We start from the raw sequence: 24,124 nt of genomic DNA on the forward strand, positions 1-24,124 counted from the left end.
CCGGGAATCAGCGTATTTTCACATGAGTAGAATGTGTCCTTTTATTTAAAATGCATCTCTGGGTTATTTGTGGGGCCTGCCTGGTGTTCTTACATGAGTAGAATGTGTGCTTTTATTTAAAATGCATCTCTGGGTTATTTGTGGGACATAGGAATTCATTCATATATTTTTTTCAAAATATAGTCCGCCCTCCCCACAAGGTCTGAAGGACAGTGAAAAAGTTTGCTGACCCCTGAGGTAGACCATAAACATCATGGCTGGCAGCCACTGGCAGCCCTTTCCTCCATGAATTTACAAAATTAAGGCCGCATCTTCAAGTGCCACTTGGTAAGGACGTGTCAAGCAGTGTCTTCAGGAAGGAGGGTCGTGCCAGGTAAAGTCCAGTTCCAGGGGAATGTGACTTGGCAAGGTATATTCAGAGCCAGACATGTCTCATCAGGACCACGGAGAGCTCCCAGTGGGTTCTGCTGGCTATAGTTCTCCCTCTATTGTAGGTAATGGGGGGGAATGTTGCCTTAGTGAAGAGCTGTATCCATTGGAAGCCCCATGAAGGATAGCAAGCATGTCTTCTGGAATTGGACCCACCTCCCCGGAGAAACTTTGCTCCTTGAAGAACCATTGCCTGCTTCTGGAATCACTGGCTTCTAAGAGACAGAGATTAAAGGGACTGGGGGGTAGCCCTCAGAGTCTGAAGAAGGCAAAGGGGGCATTGTCCCTAAGCTGGGAGAGTTGTTGTTGTTGTTATTATTATTATTATTATTGTTGTTGTTGTTGTTGTTGTTATTTGTACCCTGCCCATCTGGCTGGATTTCCCCAGCCACTCTGGGCGGCTTCCAACAAAAATCAAATACATTAAAATACAGGAGATGCTGAAATCTCCCCCCCCAAAAAAAAAAACCCACACACAAACAAACAGGGTTAAGCATCTTGTGACTTGTAAGAATATAATAGCCTGTTGGATCATGCCAAATGCCCATCTAGTCCAGAATCCTCTTCTCACTGTGGCCGGCCAGATGCATATGGGAAGACCAGAGTGCAAAAGCAACTCTCTCCAATTGTGATTCTCAGCAACTGGTTTCCAGAGGCAAACTGCCTCCAGCAGAGAGGTTGAACATAGCTATGATGGCTAGTAGCCACTAGCCTCATCTCCTGATTTATCTTCCTGATTTGGATTCTCTTTGGAGGCATTGCAGGCGGGGCTGGGTTCAGGGGTCGTAACACATATACGCAAACACGCCAATCATCACACCAGCAGCAGACAACATGTAACAAGCTGCACCTTAGCTTTTAAAAGCACTATCTTCAGAGCTGATTCTGCTAGGCAGCTTAGTGTGTGCAATTTCGTCCTTGCCTTTAAATAAATAAAATAAAAACCCTTCCTTCCAAAGGTCAGGTCACCCACGTCTTTTGGAGAGCTGACAAAAAATAATAATCCAGATTTATTTTGGGGGGTGTGCGTGCGTAAATAAATGTCACATTATTCTACTTCAGATCTGTTGTCCTTCAGCTTCTTTGGCCTTGTACGCTTTCTCTCCCTGAACCAATGGTATTAGCTACACGTCCTTTTAATTACTCCTCTTGGTGCTCTGTTACTGATAGGTCACCAGCTTGTAATCTGTCCTCTTCCCTCCTCCTTTCTTTTCTGTGCTGCAAAATGTTATGCAAATCCGGTCAGTTTAATTACTCTTCGGCTGGAGCAAAACAGTCCCTCCAGCCTCGCTGTTTTCTGCTGACCCTAGCCTTCTCTTGCATTACCGACCCATCCCACAGGAACAAATAAATAATTAGAAATTAAAGTGCATTAAGCAATTTGCACCGAATAGGCAGAGCAGGAACGCACAGGTTTCACATATTAGATTAAGTTGGTGGTGCTGAGTAGGCCAAAACTCCGAATGCATTTAAGGGGAGAAAAGCATGCTGTCGTTTTAAAGAAAGCAAAACCTCATTTCCATCTCCTCGAAGCAGCTGCCTGAAGTCAGGTCTGTTGCAAATCTACAACACATTAGATTTCGCAATACATTGTCAAGCCTGCTTGAGAACACACCGTGTGTCCTCATTTCAACCCTCTTCACTTGTTTATAAAACAAGTGGCACCTGAAACAAAATGTTGCTTGGTGGGCTACTTCTGTTCAGGGGTCCTTCCAGATAGCCAGCAAGCCAGCAATTCTTCCAGAATACTCCATTCCCTTTCATGCTCCCTCTCTGGTTTTTCACGCCCCTTCCGATACCAATTCTCAGTCCCCATTTGGACTGGGGTTATTGGGGAGTGGGAGGGGTCACCCTAGGGTCTGTCGAAAGGGTTTTTTTTAGTGCAAAATTTGGGGTTTCTCCAAGACTGCTTATGCGTCCCTATTGCCTTTGGATGATTCTGTGCTGGTTTCATCAAGATCCAAACTCAAAGAATGAGTCTGCTGCCAGTGTATAAAGATTATCAGCTTGTGGTAACATGGAGGTGGGCTTTTTCACTGATGGCGCCAGTGTTGCGGAATGCCCCCCCCCCACTGAAATTAAAGAATCATAGAACTGCAGAGGTGGAAGGGACCCTGAGGATCATCTAGTCCAACCCCCTGCAATTCAGGAATATGCAGCTGTCCCTTATGGGGATTGAACCTGCAACCTTGACATTATCAGCACCATGCTCTAACCAACTGAGCTATCCAGGGAGTAAACACAGGAGGCATTGTTAATGTCGGTATTCCACATGATCCCAAAGGCACACCTGTTTGGGCAAGCAGTCCCCTGAACTAAACTTCTGATTTTATTTTATTTTGATTTTTAGTTTATTTATTAAATTTGTACGCTGTCCCTTCATCCACAGATTCCAGGGCAGTTCAGCTTTCTTCAAACCTTTTTAACTGCTATGCTTTTTAACCGTGGATTTCTCAGGGTGTATTTTAACTATGTATTGATTTCACTGTTGTAAACTGCTTAGAAGCCATTTTGGCAGTATATAAATTAATGGAGATGAAGAAGAAGAAGAAGAAGAAGAAGAAGAAGAAGAAGAAGAAGAAGAAGAAGAAGAAGAAGAAGAAGAATGAACAGCAGGAGTGAGAAACCTTTTTTGGACTAATGACCACATTCGCTACTGGGCAATCTTTTAAGCACTACGTTTCAGCGGCATAATGAGCCAGGCAATGGATGCAAATCTTGTACACTAGCATATTTTTAAACACACATGCACGAAACCCTCTCTAGCCTCCATCCAGATCAGGGATCAGCAAACCTTTTCAGCAGGGGGCTGGTCCACTGTCCCTCAGACCTTGTGTGGGGTCGGACTATATTTTTTTTTTTGGGGGGGGGAGAATGAATTCCTATGCCCCACAAATAACCCAAAGATGCATTTTAAATAAAAGCACACATTCTACTCATGTAAAAACACGCTAATTCCCGGACCATCCATGGGCCAGGTTTAGAAGCTGATTGGGTCGAATCCGGCCCCTGGGCCTTAGTTTGCCTACCCATGATCCAGACAAGCAAAAGGCATTATCACTGCCAATATGACCACGGGATAGGGTTTATCCCAGTGGGGGGCACTAAATGGCAAATTGCCTTGGTGGGGGCACTCTCACTCAAAGCCGGCCTTGACGGGATTCATGTTTTGGCATTTACAGGCTCTTGACCATTCCTTGACTATGAAAACACTTGCAGAATCATCCATCCTACCGGGTAGATTTTGGACTTTCCCCAGCAAACACAACTGATACTTTGAGCAATCATCCACCCAGCAGCTTAGCATTCTCCTGGGGAGTTTGACAAAAGAACTAAAGCCACCAGCCCCTGCCAAAACCTCCTGCCCGCAACAAAATACAAAACCATTAACCCAACTACAAATACATCCAGAGAAAGCCAAATATATAGCTGTAAGAACCTAAGCCATGAGAGATAAGCTCAGTTCAATGTCAGAAAGTCCTTTGGCATTTGGCCATGCACAGCCCGATAAACAGGATTCGGGTGGTGCTGTGCCGATCGGAAGGTCGGCGGTTCGAATCCCCGCAATGGGGTGAGCTCCCGTTGCTCTGTTCCAGCTCCTGTCAACCTAGCAGTTCGAAAGCACACCAGCGCAAGTAGATAAATAGGTACCGCTGTGGCGGGAAGGTAAACGGCATTTCCATGCGCTGCTCTGGTTTCAGTGTTCCGTTATGCCAGAAGCGGCTTAGTCATGCTGGCCACATGACCCGGAAAAACTGTACGCAGACAAACGCCGGCTGCCTTGGCCTGTAAAGCAAGATGAGCGCCGCAACCCCAGAGTCGTCTGCGACTGGACTTAACTGTCAGGGGTCCTTTACCTTTTTTTTAACCTTTTTAGACCGATAAATACTGGTACACTCATTTTACATCCTGCAATTGGGGGGAGGAGGGGTTCCTTCCTACAAAGGGAGTTGACATATAGCAGGAGCAAGCATCAAGCTGCAATTTATCCTTTTGGTAAATTAGTTGTGGCATTATACCCTTTTAAGTCTGACAAAGAGATTTTCAAAGTCTCAATGTTCCAAACTGCAATCGTTTCCTAACAACACTGCACCCTTAGCAAACTACAGTTCCCAGGATTCTGGCTGTGTGTGTGTGTGTCTGCAGTATTTGCCCCACTCCAGCCCCGGAAAAAAAAATCATGCAGACTGACAGCATCCCCTAAAAAAAACCAATAAAAAACCCTCCAGGAAATAAGAAGAATCTGCGCATACGTATTTTGAACTGAACATTATGTATGGCGGGATAGCCAACGTGGTGCTCTCAAGCCATTGTTCATGTTGGCTGCGGCTGGTGGGAGTTGGAGGAACAAAACAACAACTGGGGCTCGCTGCATTGCCAATCCCTGACATTATGGTGCTCAGAGAACTGAGAAGTCCATAAAACCCTGAAGTCTGCCAGGGTCTGTGTACGTCATCCAAATCGACTCAAATATATGCCCAGCCCACCCACGCGTCCCCAACAGCACTGAGTTTCATGTTCCTATTTCCGGTCCTATTTTTATGAACGACGCACGGCAATTTTGCTTTCCATTCCTGTGTCAGACCAACCAATGTTTTTTCCCCTTCCCCTTTTTTAAAAAAATCTCTGACAATAGTCTGGAAAACAAGAAGCCACTCACGTTTCCAAGACTCTGTTTGCACATTTGGAGATGACAACTCGAGACTCTCGTTTCTGCCCAAACAACATTGTCATAAGGATTTGCAGCAGGCAGAACTGTGTCAACAGTTTTCAAGGAAGCCACATAATAACGACACTAAGTCATTGCTGCCAGTAATAGCCTTGGAATGGCATGCTAACGAGGACTCAAAATTGGGAGGCCAATTTGGCTCCCAGCAGAATCTCCAGCTCTCATTAGCAGCAAAAAGGCTACCAAGTTTTGTTTTGGGTTTTTTTATAAGGAAAACTGCTCCCTTTCCCTTATGGGGTATTCCGGAGCCCATATAGAGTCCTTTAGTGGGTTTCCTATAGGTAGGAGAAAAGTAGAGGCTAACCAGAGTATACTGAGAAGCAAAGCAGCTAGGAAGTCCGATCTTTATTCAAGGAACTGTTGCAACAGGGTCCCCACTCACCACACGCAGGAGGGAGGACAACCCTGAACAATGGTGCACAAGCCCTTATATAGACTTTTGAAACTGCCCACCCTGTAGCCCAAGATCACCCCCCAAAAAAAAAAACATTATACATACATCACAGAAGGAGGTGGTCTGCAGCAGAAATCCTGTTTTCCAGGATACCTGATAATGGTCACTGATTGCATTACCTGGGCAGCCTGGCCATTCTTTTGTGATGGTTAATACCTTAGTTCCTGAATCCAGGTGACAGGCTCACCCTATTCATACACAAATACGCCCTTAAGACAGGATTTGCAAGCAAAAAGACAATGGGAAGGCTTTCCCCATTTGCCTCCTTTACTGCAGAGGAATATTTGAGGTCATTGGGAAAGTCAAAATGGCTCCAGGATTGCTCTCCCATACTATTTCGGACACATTGTTCATATATTTAGATATGTGTGCATTTATGTGTGTGTTTATTCTGTTTGAGACCCTGAAATTCTTATAACAGTTTGCTTCTGCAAAACTGTGCAGGGATGCAAAAGGGCATTGTTTCCCTTTCAAACCCTGTATTTGTGGCACACACCACTTTCCCCCTTCTGCTGCAGTCTTTCTTCCACCAGAAGATCTCTGGGTGGGCGTAGCTTGGCCAAAGCAGCCCCCTGGGCCACGTAAGAAAGCCTGTTTGCACCCAGGGGCTGGGCGCTCCACACCACCTTTTAGTTGGTCTTGATAAAAGTATGACTCCATTAAGACACTGGATTTTCCCCACCCAGCAGATCCAAAAGGTTCTCTGAAAAGCCTCAAAACGAATATAAAACCAGAAGTGTGCTTTTTTTTAAGTGTCCTCTAATCACAGTCATAATCTCCCTTTCCCTCAGAAGCCCTTAGGTATGTTATGTATGAATGCTGGAAACTGAGATTATATTTTCCTCATAGCCTTTACAACTCCCCAACGTATATAACATTAACTCTAGCAAAGATTACCCAGAACGTTTACATAGTGTTGAAAGCACATTCAAATGCAAATGTTACATTTAATCTTTCAGCATCTGGAAAAAAGAATGGAAAGCAAAGAGTAAGTTAAGTAAACTTAAATAAAGATTAACAAACAAACAAAAAGGCTAGCAATCACCTTGACCCCAAAGTCAGCAGAGAAGGCACAGCCAATTTGAAAGAGTTAGAATTTCAGCTTACTTTTACTTTGCAGGTAAAAGAGGGGGGGAAACTGGAAGAGTTTCAGGACTGCACTCAAGAAAGTGTTCCATGACTGTTTGGCTGTTGATCAAACCATTAATTATATTCTCCTGCCCTGACCTCTTTCTCATGCCACCTTCCCTTTGGATCACTCGCCTTTCCGTTTCCCAAAAACTTTCTACCTTACTGGAACATTTTAGGTGACAGCTTGTATGCTGGGGAACAATTTAATATTGCAAAGGATTCTGGGGGATCTTCTCAGATGCATGTTCCAGCACAGGATCCTAGGGCAGGACTCCAGTTCCCATCAGCCCCAGCCACTATGGCCAATGGCCCTGAGATGACGGAAGTTGTAGTCCAACAGTATCCAGAAGGTAACATATTGGCTATTCTGGATTTAGGCTTTCTTTGAGAGGAAGGTGGTCCTTTAGGAGACTTCTTAAGCCTGGCCCCAACAGATGCAATAGTTACAGAAGAAGAGACATGAACAATTCTGTCCATTCAGCACCTATGGTGAGACGAAGCCAGGAGTGGAGAACGTTTGGCCCTCCAGATGTTGTTGGACTCCAACTCCCATCATTCCCAACCAGCATGGTCAATCATCAGGGATGATGGGAATTGTTGTCCAGCAACATCTGGATGACCACTGGGTCCTCATCCCTGCTGTAGGGTCAAATAAATGGAATCTAGCTAGGCCTTTGGGGTGGGTTCTTGCTCTGTATCAGCTGACATTGTGCCCCAGAAGATGTCCAACAGCTGCACATTGCAGGGGAAGAGCAGTTGTGTTCGATAAGACTAAGGCATTTATATCATACACCTGAAGCACTGTTGGTACCACTTTAAGCAGTCATGGCTTCCCCCAAAGACTTATGGGAGCTGTAGTTTGTTAAGGGGCGCTGAGAGTTATTACGATGCCCCTATTCCCCTCCCAGAGCTACAATTCCCAGAGTTCCCTGTGAAGGGAGATTGATTGTTGAGCCAATCTGGGGTGAGTGAAGTGACATTTGAAGCGAGTGGTGCTAAGAGCGTCACAGTTAATACTCATAACCACAATGTCATGCCCCCATGCTCTAGACTGATGATGAAAAGTCGCAGTCAAAAGGGGAACCTTGCCTAAGAGGACATCTCATAGTCATGGGGTGGGCTTAATATTGCTCAACACTCCCCCCCCCCCCGGCCTTTTTCCATAGCCCCAGTTATTTATTTATTTATTTTAATTTCCAAAAAAATTGTGCACCGCTTGATTGTACAAGCAAAACAAAACCCAATCAGTTAACAAAAAATACATAAAGCAATAAAATAATTGCTAAAAGCAGCTAAAAACCTATTTTTTAAATATCTAAAAAAATTAAATCAGTGATAAAACAAAAACAGATCAAACTACAAGTCAACAGTCAACATATCTGGATAGGCTTGTCTAATAAAAAATGTTTTTTAGCTGAAAAGAGTACACTGCAGGGGTCAGCAAACTTTTTCAGCAGGGGGCCAGTGAGGGGCCGGACTATATTTTATTGGGGGGGGGAATTAACAAATTCCTATGCCCCACAAATAACCCAGAGATGCATTTTAAATAAAAGCACACATTCTACTCATGTAAAAACAGCATGCAGGCCCCACAAATAACCCAGAGAAGCATTTTAAATAAAATGAGACATTCTACTCATGTAAAAACATTCAGATTCCTGGACTGCCCGTGGGCCAGATAGAGAAGGCGACTGGGCCAGATAGAGAAGGCGACTGGGCCAGATCTGGCCCCCGGGCCTTAATTTGCCTAACCATGGAATACAGTGAAGGTGCTTGCCTGACGTCAATAGGCAGGGAGTTAGTTCTGAAGGTTGGGTCCTGCCACACTAAAAGATTGATTTCTTACAAAAGCAGGAAAGGCATTACGTGGCACCTGTAACCAGCTCCAGTTCTGCTGTTCAAAGCAACCAAGTGGGTGTACATAGGGTAAGGTGATCTAGAAGGTCCCAAGTTGTTAAAGGCTTCATATACTGTATATTCTGGCGTATAAGACTACTTTTTAATCCAGGAAAATCTTCTCAAAAGTTGGGGGTCGTCTTATACGCCAGGTGGAGAATCTGCAGTCGAGTATATCTCAAACTCTATATTTTAACTGGAATAGTTGGGGGTCGTCTTATACGCCCAGTCGTCTTACACGCCAGAAAATACGGTACTAACTGTAGCACCTTGAACTTGGTGCAATAGCAATTCAGCTCCCTCTTGCCAGCAATCGTGCTGCAGCATTCTGCACTAACTGCAGCTTGTGGATCAAGCGCAAGGGAAGCCCCACAGTTTGGTTACATCCTTCCCCTATTAGCCACCTCCACACTGCAGCACACGATCTGACCCTTTCCTTGCACCCAACCCAGGTCCCTTCCCCCAAACAGTGCTTGCCCAGCCTCCTCTACTATCGCATCTCCAGAGAAAGCAATCCTGCTGATGTATCTCATTCCATTACCAAACCGCAATAAACCTGCCTGGACAAGAAATCTCCTTCACTGTCGTTTAACCTTACTGATTGCCTGGGTTGGTTAACAGGCTGTTACTTCACAGCCGTCCTAAAAGTCAGACTTTCCCCTCTATTCCTTTCGAAACTCGAGGCAGCTGCAAGATATCAAGGAAGCCAGTGGTTTATGGAACCTGCAGAGTCATCCTGTTCCACAGTTATCCTCAAATGGTCATGAGATCCTCATCGGTGGGGGAGCTGCCAATCGTCCAAAAACAGCAGAGGCAGCACAGATGTACTTCTCAAGCTGCCTTCTCTCGTGATTAAAGGACAGCCCCGATCTGAAACACTGGAAGCTGCCCCCTGAACTCTTGATCCCCCACCCACCATGTTTTCCTGTTTCTTCCAGGTCATCTAGTCCAACCCCCTGCAATACAGGAATCTCAGCTAAAACATCCATGACAGAGGGGCATCCAACCTCTGCTTAAAACCCTCCAATGAAGAAGAGTTCGCCACCTCCTGAGGGAGACCAATCCACTGTCAAACAGCTCTTACTGTCAGAAAGTTCTTCCTGATGTTTAGTCAGAATCTCATTTCTTGTAACTTAAATCCATTGGTTTGGGTCCTTGGAGAGCCAGTGTTGTGTAGTGGTTAAGAGCGGTAGAGTCGTAATCTGGTGAACCAGGTTCGCGTCTCCGCTCCTCCACATGCAGCTGCTGGGTGACCTTGGGCTAGTCACACTTCTCTGAAGTCTCTCAGCCCCACTGTTTGTTGTGGGGTAGGAAGGGAAAAGGAGAATGTTAGCCGCTTTGAGACTCCTTCGGGTAGTGAAAAGCGGGATATCAAATCCAAACTCTTGTTCTTCTTCTTCTACCCTCCAGAGCAGGAGAAAGCAAGCTTGCTCCATCTTCCAAATTCAAAGATGGCTATCCTATCTCCTCTCAGTCTCCTCTTATCCAGGCTACCATACCCAGCTCCCTCAATCCTTCCTCATAAGGCTTGGTCATCTTGGTTGCCTTCCTCTGCACACGTTCCAGCATGTCAACATCCCTCTTAATTTGTGGTGTCCAGAATTGGACACAGTACTCCAGATGTGGTCAGACCAAGGCAGAATATAGCGGCACTATTACTTCACTTGGCCAGGACACTATACTTCTGTTGATCACGTAGCTACCGTTTCCAGAGTGGTTTAACCAACATCAGTCCCTCTTCCTGGGGAATTCCGAGAACTGTAACTCTGTGAAGGGAATAGGGGGTCTTCTAACAACTCTCAGCACCATTCACAAACTACAGTCCCCAGGATCCTTTGTTGGGGGAGCCATGGCTGCTTAAGGTGGTAGGATACTGATTTAAATCTATAGTGCAGATGGGCCTTAACATAAAGTTCAGATGCCAAAGTAAGGCACTGTATTAAATAACTCTAGATATCTCAAGAAAGGATACCAAACAATGGGAGAAGTCAGTAGATCTGGCTCAGTCATGTCTTTGACTTGGCATGTGATTTATTTTTTCCCCATCACCAGAATATCATTTACTTTTTATTAACCCACTGATGGATGGAAATACCAGCTTTTTGTTTTTTCCCTCCATTTCCAACCCAATGACCAATTCATCAGTCACAGATAGAAATATATTTGGTTCTTTATGGGCCAAACAGTGTGTGGGATGTCCCCCGCCCCCACCTCCAATTTAAAATAAGCAGGAACAAATTGCAATTCTGTTATTCCCTGGCAAAATACTCCTTGCACAGGGAAATCTAGCATTTCAAGGAATGAAGAGTTAGGGTGGTAGTTCAGAGTGTTGGCGTTAGATGGGCCATTGGCCTGATCCAAGAAGACTTTTCTTAGACTCTTATGAGTAACAGAGCAGGTTGCCTTTGTGCCCTGCCTGTGGTATTCCTACAGCAATTGGACTGCCCATTGTGAGAACAGGATGCTGGTCAAGATGGGAGACCTTCTGACTTATTCAGAGTCAGAACATGAACTTTGACCCTCAAGCTGCATCTCTAAATCAGTGGGGATGACCTCTGGGTAAATACACATAGGATCTCACACACAGCCAAATATTTAACTGAATGCAACTTTCTCTGGGCTGAACTCTGAACTCATTCTCATTTCACCAGTGCCCAGATTACTTATCGGTCCCACTCGCTAATTGCTTCCATAACTGCATGCACCTCTTTAATTACTTCGCCCACCCAAGCAAAACGCATTGTAGATTTCAGAAATGAACTGACTCGAGTTATGCACTCATTTCTTCGGGCAGGGAAATAAAACAAACCACCTTGAGGCCTACCTTCTTCCCTAAGAAATCAAGCTCAAACCACCCGTTAATTTTAACTCGGGGAAGGAAAAAAACCAATGTTATTAGCAAGTTGCATCTAACCATTCTACACCATGCAGCGTTTCTAATTAAACAACTCTTTGGCTCATGCAGGTGGCATTATTGTAGATGTAAATTTCAAATTGCACAAAGAAATGGCTAATTATGGTCATTTTTGAGTCTTGATTCAGATAATTAAGTTTCTGAGCCTATGAGCTCAGAATACTCACCTTTCCCAGAAAATGTACTGCCAATGTTTAGTTCAAAATAATATTAAGGATCTAATTATCCTTTAAGAGCATAGCATGGAATGAATGGGGGGCGGGGAATAACGTAGGAAAAGAAACATTAATGGGCCAAACTCTCAATTGCAGTTTCTCATTTCTCCAACCTTAAATTTGGTTCTCCACATTAGTCCACATGAAAAATCAGCAGCGTTTGACTGCCATTTTCTCCAAATATACACCTAAAGGTAAAGGTAAAGGGACCCCTGACCATTAGGTCCAGTCACAGACGACTCTGGGGTTGCGGCGCTCATCTCGCTTTACTGGCCGAGGGAGCCGGCATACAGCTTCCGGGTCATCTGGCCAGCATGACTAAGCCACTTCTGGAGAACCAGAGCAACACACAGAAGTGCCGCTTACTTTCCCGCTGGAGCGGTACCTATTTATCTACTTGCACTTTGTGCTTTCGAACTGCTAGGTTGGCAGGAGCAGGCATCGAGCAACAGGAGCTCACCCCGCCATGGGGATTCAAACCGCTGACCTTCTGAACGGCAAGCCCTAGGCTCTGTGGTTTAACCCACAGTGCCACCCGCATCCCTATCTGTGTGCAATTTTGCCTAATATATACTTCTTCTTTTTGCAAAGCAACATTTCCTAATATAATCGGGATGGCTGAGTAGAAATTGGGGCTGGGGCACATGTGAGCCATGCAGATGTTGTTGAACTAGAACTCCCACCATCCCTACCTATTGACCATTGTTGGCTCAGGCTGATGGAATCCAACAGTGCCGGGTGCCACAAGGTCCTAATGCCTAGGACCAGAGAAAATGGAGGAGGTAGAGAAATGATGTGCATTCCCTGGAGCTCCATAGAACATGAAAGGGAATCTGTGGCTCTCCAGAGGTTGTTGTACTGCAATTCCCATTGGGTGTCTCCCATGCTGAAGGTGGCTGCTGGTGCAGGAACTCAACATGAATGCCCCCGTAGTTCCCTTATAATGGTGATGGCGCTCCCCAGAGAGGTGCCAGAACTGAGTTTTGTTGAGTTCCGGCTGAAAAAAAAGCAGTGTTCAGGTCTTTCTTCAAGTCACTTAGCGGATTGAAAGGCTGAGCAGACATTTGAGCCTGGTTCAACTTTATCTGGCCCAAGGATTAGGACCTTGTGGCACTGTTGGAACCCATTAAGGTAAAGGCAAAGAAGCCCTAGATGGTTAAGTCCAGTCAAAGGCAACTATGGGGTTACGGCGCTCATCTCGCTTTCAGGCCGAGGGAGCTGGCGTTTGTCCACAGACAGCTTTCCTGGTCATGTGGCCAGCATGACTAAACAGCTTCTGACGCAATGTAACACTGTGACAGAAACCAGAGCGCACGAAATGCTGTTTACCTTCCCGCCGCAGCGGTACCTATTTATCTACTTGCACTGGTATGCTTTTGAACTGCTAGGTCAGCAAAAGCTAGGACACAGCAACAGGAGCTTACCCCGTGGCGGGGATTTGAACCACCGACCTTCTGATCAGCAAGCCCATGGCCAATAGTTAGGGATGGTGGGAGTTCTAGCTCAACAACATCTGTGTGGCTCACAAGTGCCCCATCCTTGCCCCACACAAATCAAAGTACAGTAGTGTATGTTTGGGGTATTCCGTTCAACTAGTTTTACTGTCATGGGGGCCCTTCCCCATTGCAGGACTCCTTGGGATTGTAGTTCTGTGAATAGAATTATCAAATAACTTCAGAAAACTACAATTCTCAGGGTTCTCCAGGGGGCAAGGGAAGTCACCGCAGCTCAACCAGGTTAACTTTCATCTGACCATCTTCAGATTGTCAAAGTCATTTTAAAGCACCAGTATCTCATGATTACTGGGACACGGGTGATGCTGTGGGTTAAACCACTGAGCCTAGAGCTTGCTGATCAGAAGGTCGGGGGTTCGAATCCCCACGGTGGGGTGAGCTCCCGTTACTCGGTCCCTGCTCCTGCCAACCTAACAGTTCGAAAGCACGTCTAGTGCAAATAGATAAATAGGTACCACTCCGGCGGGAAGGTAAACAGCGTTTCCGTGCACTGCTCTGGTTCGCCAGAAGCGGCTTAGTCATGCTGACCACATGACTCGGGAAATGTATGCCAGCTCCCTCGGCCAGTAACGCGAGATGAGCACCACAACCCCAGAGTCGGACACGACTGGACCTAATGGTCAGAGGTCCCTTTACCTTTACCTATCTCATGATTAGCAACCACCCTGTAGGATAAATATGGTTCAATTAGACTTATAATGCAAACTTCTCTAATTCTCTAATTTGCAAGCCAAAACACAGCTATCCCTGCAAATTCACAATTCTCCCAATTTTGCAATGCCATTCTTCACCTAAATGCATACAGTACATTAGGGGGAAAGTGTGCATTAAAAATAGGTATTTCTGTGTAACTTTGAAAACTAGATAAATAAGATAATGAATATGTTAGTGAAAGCTATACATACAGTGCATTGTATCAGGGGAAACAGCTTGCAAAAATGTGCTTTCACTAAAAAGCAAAGGTATTTTCATGAGGGTTTTTTTTAAAAAAATATATGAATGAATTGCAAACTGATTGACATGTGGAGGACTGAAGAGAAGACTGGGAAGCTGAGAAATGCAGAGAAACCGAAATTGACAGGCTATCCCTCCCAGCCGGTCACGACTTGTGTTCTGCAGAAGCATCTGGTCTTCTTTTTTGCTTTTGTTTTCATGGCACTCTTTAATTGCTTGAAAATTACACCATATGTAGCAGTGTTAAGTGTAAATATTTCATTTAGTAAAACATTACCTCGCACTGCTATGGCAACTTTCTCTCACAAATGCAAACACCGCCCCCCCCCACCTTTTTCCTCAGCTTTAAAAGCCCTGTGTAACTGAATTTGAATAGATAGGTGGTACATTGCTGACTGGCAATCCAAGAATTCAGCAGATCTGTAAATCCAATCTTGAACACTGGGTATGGGGAACCTTTGGCCCTCCAGATGTTGCTGAACTTCAACTCCCATCAGCCCCAGCAACATCTGGAGGGCCAAAGCTTCTTCCTCTTTCACTACAGGGAATCCATATCTATGAATAAATACAGGTCCATCTTTTCATCCCTGAAATTTTTTAATGAGGCCAATTGTGGCCATACCTGAAACTGCTTTGCCATCCAACTTCTTTCCCGAAAAAGTGCAATTCAAAATGATCAACATTTTGTGCAAATCCAGTCTCTCAGGGTGGGAGGCTGGGAGAAGAGGTAGACACCCATGTGAAAACTGGGGGGTGGGATGTCCACCTTCATACCCTCCAATATTTCTCCGATGACAATAGGGACACCCTATTCCATAATAAAGGGACCCAGGTGGCGCTGTGGGTTAAACCACAGAGCCTAGGGCTTGCCGATCAGAAGGTCAGCGGTTCGAATCCCCACGGCGGGGTGAGCTCCCATTGCTCGGTCCCAGCTCCTGCCCACCTAGCAGTTCGAAAGCACGTCAAAGTGCAAGTAGATAAATAGGTACCGCTCCGGTGGGAAGGTAAACGGCATTTCTGTGCGCTGCTCTGGTTCCCCAGAAGCGGCTTTTTCATGCTGGCCACATGGCCCGGAAGCTGTACGCCGGCTCCCTCGGCCAGTAACGCAAGATGAGCACCACAACCCCAGAGTCGGACACAACTGGACCTAATGTTCAGGGGTCCCTTTACCTTTTTATTCCATAATAATAATCATAATAATTTTTATTTATTTATACCCTGCCCATCTGACTGGGTTGCCCCAGCCACTTTGACCAACTTCCAACATATATACAAAACATAATAAAACACTAAACATTAAAAAGGTCCCTATACAGGGCTGACTTCAGATGCCTTCTAAAGGTTGTGTAGTTACTTATATCCTTGGCTCAGGGGGAATCACAGAACTCCATACCCTCCTACATTTCTCTGATGAGAAAAGGGACATCCTAAGAAAAAGTGGGACATTCCAGGATCCAATCAGAAACCAGGACAGCTTCTGTATCCAGGACTGTCCCTGGAAAATGGGGACACTTGGAGAGTCTGCAAAGCATGTCCTCCCTGAAAGAGGGCACATATTGTGGTGAGACCTGGAGACCGACCTCTTGGCTGTGGGTGGGTTTATTGGATAGCCACAACACCCGATTGGTAGGTCCCTCATTGCTGGGTTTAATCTGGCCAATGGGGTGCAGTCTAAATGGATCGAGGGACCTATATATACCTATGCACGTGACCCAGAGCTTCCTCTTTCGGCTCGTGCATCGTAACACCTGCCCACCTCTCCCTACTTGGCACTATGTGATTGACCTTGCTATGCCATCGTGTGTCGTCTGTCGTTGGGACAGGGGCATGGCAGGAATTTTCCCCACTTGGCTGATTGGCTGTTGCCATTTGGGTTTCGTCTGCCACGTAGCAAATCATCACAACTTGCAAGGTTGTGGATAGGCTCTGGTTCAGGTGATAGGGATGGGAGAACGGTCTCGCCATCCCTATGTGAAGGGTATTCCGTTAAAGGAATCCAGGGACTCATCTTGGTTTGGTCAACCCCTGAGAAGGGGTTGTGCCTGTGCCTGAGTCCAGGGGAGCATCTGGGGGGGTGAACAGAGTCTGTTCCTGAGCTTTTCACCCATCTCAGGTGTTCACCCTTGGCTGACCTATGATAGAGCTCTGGGTCAGCAGGGAGCTAGTCGAACCAGAACCTATGCAACCACTCACTTTTCTGTAATCAATAAAGTTGTGGCCTAAATTCTGCCAAAAACCAAAACTGAAATTTGAGTCAAATGTGTGTTTATTTAGGGGGGAGGTCTCTGGGTCTGAACATGCAATAATAATCTAGAAAGTCACAGGTTCCCCTCATCTCTCCCATACTAAAACGACCAACATTTTGCAAATCTGAATAATCCTTAGAGGTGCTCTAGATTATACTGTCCATCAGATATGCTACCAAACATTATTAATTTCAGAAAGCCTTGCTTCTGAAAGTAGTTGGCAAAAGTAGTTGGTGAAATATGACCCCACCAAACTCTTGCCCGCCTAAGTCGGCCACCAATATTCTGTATCTCAAAAGCAATGAGACAGAAACACAGCTGTACGAGATTTCCACCCCTGCCCTCGTTCAAACGTATTTTGAAAGATGCTTTGTGGGTTGCTGACGCACACACAATTTCACATATGAAAAGTAAAACATTCAGGTGCCTCAAACAGAAACTCTTCAAAGAAACATACACTGCCCAGGAGCTAAGCAAGATAAAAGATCTTGAAAATAATACTACAGCATGTGAGGGTGGTAATAAAGACCAGAATCACAAGTCTGTCAGAGCGCCAAAAAGTGATGCTTGCATTTGATAGCAATAGGCCCAGAATTCACCCTCCTGCTGAGCTCAAAATTTAAACCAAGGTTCAGTCCTTTTGACCTTGAAGATTTATTAATTTATTAATTTCTATCTACCACCTTTTCCTCTAAGGAGCTCAAAGCGCTGCACATCCAAACTCAACAGGAGGCTTCCCAGGGTGTTGGTGGTGATTCTGGTAGATGTTTGGGTGCCGGGCACCAATTTGAATCACAACGACAGGCCAAAATGTCACTTTACCAGGACATTGCCTGTTTTTCAGCATAGGTTCGGTCACCTCTCAAGATATCATCGACAAGCTCAGCATGAGGGTTCCCAATATGGCAGTTTCCATTGCCATCTGGACGCCAGGCACCATTTTGAATTAAGATGGCAGACCAAAACGTGATTTAGGCATGATTTCACCCAATCTTTGGTGCGATGGATCCAAACTCACAAATTACACTATCAATTTTTTAAAAATCAACCAAATTAATGGGAGGGGGAGAGGTGTTTCTAAAAATTAACAGGCAATGCTGGTAACTCCCCACTAGTATATAAATAAATACCGGTAAATCATCTCAATAAAGTGAGAGTGAGTGGGGAACCAGAGACCCCCTTGGAGGCCTTGTTCAACTCCAGCTCCCAGCAGCCCCAGTCAAGAGAGCAAATGGTCAGGCATGATAGGAGTTGTAATCCAGCAACAACTGGAGGACACTAGGCACCCCAGAGTATGCATTTTAACAGAAAAAAGGACTGAGCAACATTACATCTGAATGTAGCCAGCAAAGAACCAAGTAGCTGAAGCTGGTTATACTCTCAAAGCCAGTTGTCTGACCAAGTTCAACTGTGTCTCCCAATCTTTTGTTTGGTTTTGTGTTTAATGAGGAAGTGGAGAACACCTGACTTATTTTGGCCAACTGGCTTCCATTTTATCCACTCCAAAAAGGTGACATTGTCTGCTTGAGGGTTATGTGGAGTTCTTTTTTTCCTGTCGCCATGGCAACAAGGCCTACCTAATCCCCTTCATCCTTCTGTAGTCTACCGCTGCCCATTCAGCTTTACTTCCCCACAAGGGAAGGTCCTGATCCTCTTATCAGATGCCTCAGCAATGTCAAACTTGGTTCAAGGTGGGGCAAAGAGGCACCTGTGGTCTCCAGGTGTTCACCTCCCATCAGCCCCCAGAAAACAATGGATCGCAAAGATTCCCCAGCGACATCATCAGGATCCTCCACAAAAAAACGAGTAAAGCAGGTGTGGGGAACCTCTGGCCTGCCAGGTGTTGCTGAACTACAACTCCCATCAGCTCCATCCAGCATAGCCAAGGGCAGTGTTCGAAATTCCCCAGGTGCCAGGTGTGTTTTGCTACTGGTGTGGGTCCAATCGCGACTACGTGGAGATTTCCATAACCGCATTTTAAAAACCTCTGCCTTGGTCCATAGTTAATACCATTTCCATTGCCGCCATGTGTGTTTCTCCTTCTTGAATACTGGGGCAAGTGAATTGTTTTAAGAGCAAACTACAGTCAAGCAATGTAGCTGAGACAATAGAATCGTAGAATTGTAGCACTGGAAGGGACCCCAGGGTCATCTAGTCCAACCCCCTGGCAAACAGACATTCTGTTGTGGTGATCGTAACCTAGGTTTTAAGGTGCCACTTGGCACCCAGATTTTATATCCGAGTTTCTAATATGATTCAAAGGTAATGGGACTGGTAGTCCAGGAGAATCTGGAAGGGGTTAAGTTCCCTATTTCTATTTTAAAAGCTTGTTCAACACCTAAGACTGCCATCCCGTTCAAACTTACTTGCAAGTAGATGACACTGATCTCAGCGAAACATGCTTCTGTGCAGATTTATGCGTATTGCATCTTTTCTATCCTACAAGGAGCTGGACATGGCACATACACGCTGTTCTTCTGCTCCCCATTTTGTCCTCACAACAACCCTGTGAGGTAGGTCAGGCTGAGAATTAGTGACCATCTCAAGGTCACCTGGGAGCCTTGCAGCTGAATAGGGATGCAAAGCCTGGTCTCCTATGTCCTGGTCCAGCGCTCTAACCACTACACCACACTGATTCTGATTTTGCTGCCGGCGTTTCCAGCTGCTATTTTACAGGGTCTGCTGTATGACTTGAGTATTTTGTATTATTGTATTATGACTCATTCTTTTCTCCCGGTATTTATGCAATGCTTCATTTTATTGTTTGTAATTTGGCTGCTCCCTTTCCAAGACTACTTACGTTGCAAGTGATTAATAAATTAAAAAAATAGCAGCAACCACTGTTAAGTTATTAAGATTGCACTTTTAGGTTGCCCTACCCTCTCAACCTGGAAGCAAGCACCAGTGAACTCAGCATGGTTTGCTGCTGAGAAGTTGCGTTCAGGGTTTTGTCACTGACTAGTCCTAACTAGAATATTCAAAGGCTTGTGTGAATACACTAGGCAGTTCCTTAACAGTGCCGAAAATGTGGAGACGTTCCAAAGTTGAATCACACGTCAGAATTCCTGCAGAAAACACTTTCACCTGCTATATGCGCTAATCTCTTGGTTGCCAACTGATAATTGGTGCTACATTCTAGAGTACATTCTGTAATCTGTACACTGTGCTCCTAGGTGTTAAGCCAATGACAACTTGTCAGGTCATGATATTAAACTGTGAGAACCAACCCAGGTAGATTCGTGGGGTATCCACCATCTTTGCAGTGCTGGATCAAACCAGAAAACTAAAAGCTCTGTGAGAAATAAACTCCCTGACCCTGGCCTGCCTCTCTGTGGAGTCCTCACCAAACCAGACCGTAAGTCCTTGCAGGATCAAGGCCATACTTCACACATTCCTTGTGGTTTTTGCCTAGCTAGAAGGTGCCCTTGAACTGTGGCAACGGCTCTTGCTTGCCTAAATGGAGGATGGAGAAAGAGATGTGTTTGTATATATGAACCTCTGATTCTTGTACCCCCACTGTACAAAGGGGAAAATAATCTCTCTTGCTCCACCCACTTTTGCCGCTGTTCCTGCCCTGCACAGTATGCGGTCCTCCGGAATGTGGCCTACAAATAAATGTGGCCCTAGTGCCCCCGTCGCATTTATTCCCACCAGGAAACCACTGGATTCTTCTCCAAAGGACGTGTACATGTTTGAATCCTTTGTCCCTCCTCCATTGCCTGTGTGGTACCCTGAGACAGAAGCAAGAAGGGTGACCCAGTATAGAGGGCATGGGTCCTTGGAGTCCTCGGCCCAGTATAGCTGAAGAAGCGTCTCCACCCCCATCGTTCAGCCCTGAGGTCCAGCTCCGAGGGCCTTCTGGCAGTTCCCTCACTGCGAGAAGCGAAGTTACAGGGAACCAGGCAGAGAGCCTTCTCGGTGGTGGCACCCACCCTGCAGAACGCCCTCCCATCAGATGTCCAGGAAATAAACAACTACCTGACTTTTAGAAGACATCTGAAGGTAGGTCTGTTTAGGGAAGTTTTTAATGTTTGATGTTTTATCTTGTTTTTAATATTCTGTTGGGAGCCACCCAGAGTGGCTGGGGAAACCCAGCCAAATGGGCGAGGTATAAATAATAAATTATTATTATTATTATTATTATTATTATTATTATTATTAGGTAGGAATGTTGGTAGGTTCAGCTGGTCAGGGAAGGCTGAGAGCTGCCACATCTGCCAAAACTGTACAGGACTAGCAAAGATGCCAAGAGACAGGTTTGCTTCTCCACAGAGCCCGCTTGTGCCGAACTACACAGCTCCCATCTGAGGTGACACATGCGCACTGTGCATTTAAAGCACTATTGCATCACTGTAACATTCATGGCTCCTGCTCCTGCCCCACCCCCACATCCTGGGAACTGTAGTTTAAGAGTGCCAAGAGTGGTCAGGAGACTGTTCCCCTCAGACAGCTACAAACTGCAGAGTGGTTTAACAATCAACTCCTCTTCCTCAGTAGCATTTGCAACTCTATTTCTCTGTGAGGGAAATACGGGTCACCTAACAAATCTCTTAACAAACTACAGTTCCCAGGATGCTTCAGGGGATACAGTTGCAAAGAGTTAAAGTGGTATAAGAGAGCTTTAAATGTCCAGTGCGGATGTGAACTGGGTTAAACAGACTACTCAAGGAGTACAGCGGTACCTTGGGTTACATACGCTTCAGGTTACATACTCCGCTAACCCAGAAATAACGCTTCAGGTTAAGAACTTTGCTTCAGGATAAGAACAGAAATCGTGCTTTGGTGGCGCAGCAGCAGGGGGAGGCCCCATTAGCTAAAGTGGTGCTTCAGGTTAAGAACAGTTTCAGGTTAAGAACGGACCTCTGGAACGAATTAAGTACATAACCAGAGATACCACTGTACATTCTTCAAAACGTGCAAAAGTGGGGAGGCATAGATCGAGGTTAGGTGGCGAGATGGATCAATGAAACATATTAACCACACACGAGTCAAACGTGTCTAACTGACTTCTCCTAAACTAGCACAAATGCATCTGAGAAAGGTGCAAGATGGTGAGACCCCATCTGGCAGCTCAGGGGCCCCCTCCTTTGCCAGAGCTGCCTGTACCAGCTCTGTCATTCCACCCACCCATGTCTGAGAATTAAGCAAAGGAAGCAAAGCCCCTTCCATCAGCTCAGCTGCAAACCCACCCACTCCTTGGATCTTCCCTTCTGCACTTATTTACTAAATTTGTATACCGCTCTTCATCTCAAGACCGGTTCACAACATAAAAAATACAAGATAAAAAACACAAAATACTTAATAAAAACAGGAACAAGAAACAAACCCATAACCACTGGCCATTCCGTCTGGGGCAACATGCAATTTCATTACGCAAAAGCAACAAGAGAGTTAGCATCTGGCCTTATTTCTTCTCTACCCTCCTCATCCGTTTTTCCTTTAGTAGCACGTCTCTTAGATGGTACATCATTGTTGTCAAAGGAAAAGCACCTTCAGTGAGCTAACAGAAACAGGCAGTATATAAAAGGAACCTATATGCAGACAATAAATATATAGATTTCCCCCCCCCAAAAAAAAATGGGGGGAAGGGAGAAAATCTTGAGGACTAGTAGGTTGTGACTGGGACATATACCAGTGGCAGTGTGATTCTCCTCTATTTAATGTAGTTTTGACACTATCAACAGCAGCCATTCCCTCCAACATGCCCTCCTTTAGAATAATACTAAATAGGGTCATTCCAAGGTGGGCATTGTGGGCCAGGAATGAATGAAAAAATAATGGAAAAAGCCAGTGCTCTTTGTCCATGAAAGCCCCTATCCCTGAGAAGTTCTAGATTTTCTCATGTGTCCCCACCACCAAAGAGGCCCCATAAAGTTGCTCATTCTCAGCTCAACACTATGGCTGCATTTTGCCACTAGACTCCTCTAGGGGTTTTCTTAGGAATTGCTTTTAAAGCCAATACAGAGTTGGCAACAACTTTGCTTTAAAGCCAGTTCAGAGCTAGCAGCAGGTTTGCTGTAAAGCCAATACAGAGCCAACAGCAGATTTGCTTCAAAGCCAATGCATAACTAGCAGTGACTTCTCTTTAAAGCCTCCCGAAGCAGAAAGCAAACCTTATTGGAACCATCTTTTAGGAGCAGCCAGTATAAACCCAAATAAAATATCCGTCATCCACAAGCAGAAACAAAAAGAAGGAACGAATGATTTGCACAGTTTGCTGTCAGGAACTGCGTGTTCATCAACCTACCGACACTTGTTATTTTCTGGGAGGCCAGGTCCTGAAGCAAGGCTCCGATTGCCGGGTTGTGTCTGGAATACAGTTCATATCGATTAATGCCAATGTGGAATTTGAGCCAGTTTGGATAGGAATCAATTGATGTTTCTCCAGTAGGTAGAAACTCTTCGTCTTCGTTGCCTTCATTTTGCCTACCAAAATAAAATAGAACGAGAGACGGCAGAAGATTAGGTTTCGTTAAAATGCCAGCAATGCACTTTGCAACATGTCAGTGAGGGAGAGGCGGAATTGGGGAGGGGAGCAAATGGGACAGATTCCAAGCCTGGGGAGGTGCCAAGAAAAGCAATAGGTCAGGGCAGCAATTCTTAAACTCTGTTGTACTGCAGATGAGTGTTCTGGCTTGCTTGTGTTGGAAGTGCAATGGCAGAGATCATTCAGTATGTAACTTATGTGCTGATTCTGTTAGTGTTATAGTCAACTAGCCAAGAGGGGGGTGAGTGGGGGTGTTGCTTAGCAACCAGGCAGAGTGGCATGATGTTTGCTGAGATAGCAGATACTCTGATTGGCTGTATAGTTCTGAGGGAGCTTTTCCTCTGTGTGTTTGGTTTCATGTCTCCCTGCTATGTACAAGTCCTGAAATTAAGTTGCCAGTGTGCAAAAGCTCTCTGTTTATTTCTCCTAAAATTATGTACACTAAACTACGCACTAAATAGTTTCCTCATTAAAGTCTTATCAGAATTCTTTCTTTTCTCTCTGGACTCCATTTGCATTACTTAAAGAGACTTTGCTAACAACCCTCTTTGCAGGTTATCAATCTGGAACAAGTGAAGTTGCAAAACTGTCTTCAAAGACACCTCTACACCAGTGTTTTTCAACCTTTTCTGGGCAAAGGCACACTTGTTTCATGAAAAAAATCACGAGGCACACCACCATTAGAAAATGTTAAAAAATTTAACTCTGTGCCTATATTGACTATATATAAAGTAATTCTCTTGAATTTTTCAATTTTTCCCACGGCACACCAGGCAACATCTCGCGGCACACTAGTGTGCCACGGAACAGTGGTTGAAAAACACTGCTCTACACAAAGCTCATAATCCTATGGCAACTCACAAAGCAAAATGAAAACACTGCCAAAAACTGTCCTAAACATTAATATTTGCCAGACCTACATAAGAAAACTCTAGGCCTTGCTTTCCTGAATCACCTTCCCTAATAAATCAGCAATCAACAGATGCCATGCTCTAGTTTTTCAAGGGAGAGGGCGTAAAGGGTATCAGAATGTAGGGGGAGGGACCTCCAAGTCTTAGTTGGCACCAAGGGAAGACTTCAAGGGCACCACTGTGCCCATAGGTGTCACGTTGGCAACCCCTAAGTAAGACCCCCAAATAAATGTGAAAGCAGGGC

At 45.2% G+C, this 24,124-nt stretch overlaps 1 protein-coding gene across 1 annotated transcript in view; it reads right to left on the bottom strand.

The window, feature by feature from the left end:
* The window catches only part of FAM20C (FAM20C golgi associated secretory pathway kinase), a 94,211-nt gene that overhangs the window by 55,841 nt on the left and 14,246 nt on the right, over window positions 1–24,124 (bottom strand). The window contains 1 exon segment of the mRNA XM_033167237.1: window positions 22,730–22,908. Within this exon segment, the coding sequence (XP_033023128.1) occupies window positions 22,730–22,908 (179 nt within the window).

This window comes from Lacerta agilis, chromosome 13 (genome assembly GCF_009819535.1).
Source record: "Lacerta agilis isolate rLacAgi1 chromosome 13, rLacAgi1.pri, whole genome shotgun sequence".
Lineage (NCBI taxonomy): Eukaryota > Metazoa > Chordata > Lepidosauria > Squamata > Lacertidae > Lacerta > Lacerta agilis.